This window comes from Cebus imitator, unplaced genomic scaffold (assembly GCF_001604975.1).
Source record: "Cebus imitator isolate Cc_AM_T3 unplaced genomic scaffold, Cebus_imitator-1.0 Scaffold45, whole genome shotgun sequence".
NCBI classification, from domain to species: Eukaryota; Metazoa; Chordata; class Mammalia; order Primates; family Cebidae; genus Cebus; species Cebus imitator.
In genome coordinates, this window is record NW_016107360.1 from 16,654,723 (window position 1) to 16,660,520 (window position 5,798).

Consider the following 5,798-nt stretch of genomic DNA (forward strand, 5'->3'; position numbering starts at 1 on the left):
TCATTTCTACTAAAAATAAAAAAAAAATTAGCTGGGCATGGTGGCACATGCTTGTAATTCCAGGTACTTGGGAGGCTGAGGCACGAGAATCACTTGAACCTGGGAGGCAGAGGTTGCAGTGAGCCAAGATAGCACTACCGTACTCTAGCCTGGGCAAGAGACTAAGACTCCGTCTTTTAAAAAAAAAATGTGTAGGCATAGCAAAGGCTACTGGTATTTGGGCCTTAGCTTCTACGATCATCATGGAATGAGTTAGGGAATGTGAAGTTTCTGTATCTTCATATAAGTAAGTTAGCCTTGAAAGGTCAAATGAAATCTGTCCTGTCTATAGCTGTCATTAAAGAACAGCAGAACCAAACTTACTGATGACTGCTGCTTATGGCTGCTAATATCTGTAATAGAAATATGCTGGTCCACATTTAATTCAGTTTATTCTCCCTTTCTCAAATATTAAGTCAAAAATAACCTAAAAGCAAAGAACAAATAAAGCAATTTCTATGCCTTTGGCTTCTATTCTGTTCAGGAAACGTACAACAAAGATGCAAAAGATCACACAAATGTAAAGTTAAGCTTTATACATTTGTTATTAGCAAAGAGGAACTAAGTTAACTTCTACTATGTTCAGGGGCAGAGAGAACACCAACAATGTTACTAGTTACTAAATATTTAAATCTAGCAGAAGTCTAGTTAGTAAAAAGAAATCTCTCAAATGGTAATAGTAACAAAGATAAAAATATATTTTGCAAAGAAAAGTATTAGCAGGTGTAACAGCACCAATTTTTACCCTCTAAAAACTACTATTTGACCCTATGATAACTTGTCAGTTTAAAAACAGAGATCACTATTTTCTAAAGGTAGCATTTTAGAATCTCAAAGTATAAATTATCCCATTTATTTTTGTCTAGAAATATTCTAAATCTTTCTGCCTTCCCAACATTAAAACTTCACCTTAGTTAACTGCAACAAATTTCTTGTATTTAAACCTTTATAAAACTTCTTTTATATGTCCCTTACACATGCAAGAATGAGATCTGGCAGGAGCTACATCATCTGAATAGAAAACTTAAGCAAAACATTGAGATGTGGCTTTTTAAAATAATTAAATAACATTTCAAAGAATTTCTATTTAAAACATTAAAAGTACTTACCTGAAATACGAGCTACATGTTGCAAGAACCATCTTATGACAAGGGAATTCAGTGCCCTCAACAATTAACACTATGTCAGTAAACAACTGCTGTTCATAAAACAGTTTCAACTGTTCCAACAAGGACACAGCATATTCAGTATTAATCTGCCTCTCGTCTTGAGTGGACATGACTATATTCCATTAATATCTCCCAGAACAGATTAGAAAAGTCCGTCTTACTGATGGAAGGTCAAGTGAATACTTCAGAAATAAAGGAGAAACTACTTGCTGTTATCTGTAGCATTCAGTACTAAGACTGACACATTCACTAATGAGTAGTATCTTGTTATAGACTTAGAATCACTCCTAGGTCATCCTGTGTTAATTAGGTTCTTCAGGGTTTTTCAACACAGTCTGCAGACATTGTGCTCAATCTGCAATTGCACAGCTCATGAGTCAAAGAGAAAAATACACGAGGTAGACTTTGTGGCAACATCCTATGTTCAGTGGATCCTGTGGAGTAACTAAAAAGAAAAAAAGTTCAGTTGTAGTATCTAGGCCAGCACAGTTTTAGAATACAATCTTTAAAATGGCAGCCTTAAATAGAAATCATATTTATTTGAAGTTCAACTTTAGACATCATAAAAGTGCAACATGACAAAAATGAAAATTCTTAGTCTACATTTAAAATAGGAAAACAGAAGAAAATTACCAGTTGTAATTTCAAATTAACTTTAGCCTTCTATACAAAATATACATGTTGTAGAAAATAACACACACGTGCATAAGTATACATTGTTAAAGTTCTTTCAAAATAGATAAATTACCAAAGCCAGCTCTCCTAGCTATTTGTTTGGTAGCAACAAATGATAATTTCTAAGAAAAAATACAGGGGAAAAAAAAAACAAAAAAAACCTGCTCTCTTACATAGAGGTTCTCATTCTCTGGATATATTTAAAATATGTTCACAAAGTCTTCATATTTAATTTAAATTACTTAAATGATATGGTAAATAGATTCAAATTGTTTATTTTCAAAACATAAGCTATATATTTTCAAATTTGCCATTAAATTCTATAAGAGAAGTGTATGTAATTTATCTCTTTGTAGAGTGGTTCTTTCCTAGGGATCTTTATGAATAAGAGCATATAATTTTACTTAAAAAAAAAAAAAAGTTCCTACTCAGAAAACTCCATATTACACAAATATGAATGTTCTCCAAATTAATATGTAAGTTTAATACAAATCCAATCTAAATCCTATTTCCAAGGGATTTATCTGGAAGAATGCACAAAAGTTGCCAAGATATTTGAGGGGAAGAGGGGCAAGTTTTTCAAGATTTTTATGAAAATATTAAGTGTATTATAAAACTCCCATAAACCCAACGAGGCATTTATCTTCATCTTATCTAAGAAATATCTAAGAAATTAGGTATAATGAAGATAACATGGTATTTCAAATTAGGAAGAATGGCTTATTTCAAACAAATAATGTTGGAAGTGGCTAACTGCTAAAGGGGGAAAAAAAACAAAACCTAGGCTTTAGTCATGCTGCAGATCATTCATCCAAAAAAATAAAATTCCAGCTGAGTAAAAATTTACTTGGAACTCAGTATTTACAACATATGGCAAAGGAATTACAAATCCAGAAAAGAGGAAAATCCCAAATAGAATGCTACTAATATGCTAAATATAAGAACTACCATTTCTTTTTGCACCAACTCTCTTATTAAGATGACCCTTAGTTACCATGAGAAATGACTCCATCATTAGAATCACTAATACTTTTCCTCACAAAATATCATTAGGTCAAAGAGAATATCACATCTACTTCCTGCCAAACTATACTATTACAGTAACTGCTAACGATATACAGTCACATTTACAGCCAAGTTAACTGTAGAAGTAACTAAAACAGGTGCAAAGACAAAGGGAGACTTTGGGTCATTTAAGGTAATAACTTTGCTCTTCCAGAATTGAATGTTACACTATAAATCTGAGTTCTACTACCACAACCTCTAAGACAAATAATACATACAATCACTGGCTATTTCCACACATTAATAATGCAGCAAAGCACAGTGTTGCTGAGGGTATGGAAAAACAAAGCATTCTCACACAGAGGAGTAAGTTGATACATATCCACAATCCCTTATTCAAAACTCTTGAGAAAAGCAACATTCCAAAATTTAGAATTTCCCAGATTTTATAGAGGTATTGTGACACATGTATCCTACATTATAAAACCCTCTCAAGAAGTCTCAAACAGCAACAGATAATCAAACACATTATCTTTGCTGAGGGAACTATGGATGGTGTGAAAAGTAAAGACTATATATAGCCTGATGTTACTTCAGGTCAGGTTTTATTAGCAAAGAGTTATTTTTTAACTTTATTTTTCAGAGCTTTTTAATGCAAGTATTATAGAAGACATAATACTCGGCACTGGAAACAATACCAATCTAATATATTAATCCTATTTCTAGAAATATATTTTACAGAAATTTTGCTTAATAAAGTCCTAATCCCAGTAGCAGGACTCAAAATTGTTCCCATCCATGTTTAAACAAGGTAACAGCAACTGGTGGCCAGGGCCAAGACAGATTTAAATTATACTGCCAGATCCCAGAATTTCTTGCAGGCTGACTGTACAGGCTCACTCTGGTCATTTCATTAACCTTATGATAATATGATTTTATTTTCTGCAGTGATTTTCAGGAGGCCCCATTCATGACTGGGTTTTGCTAGATTTGGTTTTTTATCATATCCATGAAACCATATTAAAACAACTGAAGTCTGCTTTTATAAAATTACAAAGTCATTATACTCATTAACACAGCTTTATTAGATTCCCCTATTTCCCACTCTTCTTTTGTAATCCAGGATATGTTTTCTTCCTGGAGAGGTAGCCTAAATAAAAATTTCCTTAAAATAGTCAGAAAAAGTAAATCATTCAGATATTAACACTAACTACAATTAAAAATAAAGGCCAGGAGCAGCTCATGCCTGTAATCCCAACACTTTGGGAGGCCATGGTGCATGGATCATGTAAGGTTAGGAGTTTGAGACCAGGCTGGCAACATGGTGAAACCCTGTAAAAACACACAAAAAATTCGCTGGACGTGGCGGCACGTGCCTGTAATCCCAGCTACTCCGGAGGCTGAGGCAGGGGAATCGCTTGAACTTGGGAGGTGGAGGTTGCAGTGAGCTGAGATCGTGCCACTGCACTACAGCGTAGGTGACAGAGACTCCATCTCAAAACACACACACACACACACACACACACACACACACACCACAAAAATAAAAATAAATAAATAAAATTAAGTATCTCACCTCTCTGGGAGCACAGACTTCAAAATGTATTAAGTAAAAATGTGAAAACTTGGCAAGGTGACTCACACCTGTAAACCCAGCACTTTGGGAGGCTGAGATCACTTGAGGCCTGAGGCCTGGGGCTCAAGACCAGCCTGACCAACATAGCAAAACCCTGTCTCCACTAAAACACAAAAATTAGCTAGGTGTGATGGCACATCCCTGTAATCCTAGCTACTCTGGAGGCTGAGGTTGCTTCAAGCTGAGAATCACTTGAACCTGAGAGGAGGCTGCTGTGAGCTGAGATCACACCATAGCATTCCAGCCTGGGCAACACAGCAAGACTGTCTCACAAAATTTAAAAAAAAAAAAAAAAGTGAAAATTTGCAAAGTTTAGGATGATCACCCAACAATCTTCATACACAACACAAACATTTTCTGTAAAAGACTTCTTCCTTCCTAAAAACAAAACTTGAAACCAATACCCTAAAGCCTCTGAAATATTTCAGTCTGTACTATATTAATTACCAAATGATGTGACATATTTTTACAAATTTTCTCTTTTCAATAATTATATTTTGTTATCATTCTATTTCTAATATTAGCTTCAAAAAGTCACAGACCCTGTTATCTATAGAAGTTAGCTTCCCCAGATTAAGGAGTGATCGTGACGTCAGGATATCAAGACCATCCGGGCCAACAGAGTGAAATCCCATCTCTACTAAAAATCCAAAAATTAGCTGGGCCTGTGGACCCAGCTACTCAGGAGGCTGAGGCAGGAGAATCGCTTGAACCCGGGAGGTATAAGTTACAGTGAGCCGAGATCGGCCACTGTACTCCAGCCTGGTGACAGAGGGAGACTCCATCTCAAAAATAAATAAATAAATAAAAATAAATAATAAAAATAAAAATAAAAAAAAAAAAAGAGAGACCGATCTCTCCCAAAAAAAAATCCATGAGAAAAAGCTATTCAAAAACACTTAAATTTCTTTGGTAAATCCCTGTTACATGCCACAATTCCTGGTATCAGATGCTTCAAGATTAATAAGAAAGTTCTATATTCTAACACTGATCATTAGAATATATTCCATAATAAAAAATGCTAACCTGCATAGGAATTAAATCAGAGTCATGCAAACGCAATATAATGAAATTCAGAATCTTAATAAAGTGCAATGTACTTTGACATAAAAAGTGTACATATTCTTACTCCTTAAGTCCTAGGCTCAATTCAGTGTTTTTGACTATTCTGCTTGATCACACAGAATAACAGCAAAGATAGATAAGGTTAGAATGTTATGCACAGGACGAAATCCTCTCCTCCACTGTCTATACACTTTTTTTTTTTTTTTTTT

At 34.5% G+C, this 5,798-nt stretch overlaps 1 protein-coding gene across 1 annotated transcript in view; it reads right to left on the reverse strand.

The window, feature by feature from the left end:
* Positions 1 to 5,798, reverse strand: part of KBTBD2 (kelch repeat and BTB domain containing 2) — a 26,682-nt gene that overhangs the window by 14,354 nt on the left and 6,530 nt on the right. The window contains exon 2 of the mRNA XM_017527138.2: positions 1,149 to 1,653. Coding sequence (XP_017382627.1) covers positions 1,149 to 1,318 — 170 coding nt within the window. The 5' untranslated portion in view covers positions 1,319 to 1,653. The remainder of the gene's footprint in view (positions 1 to 1,148; positions 1,654 to 5,798) is intronic.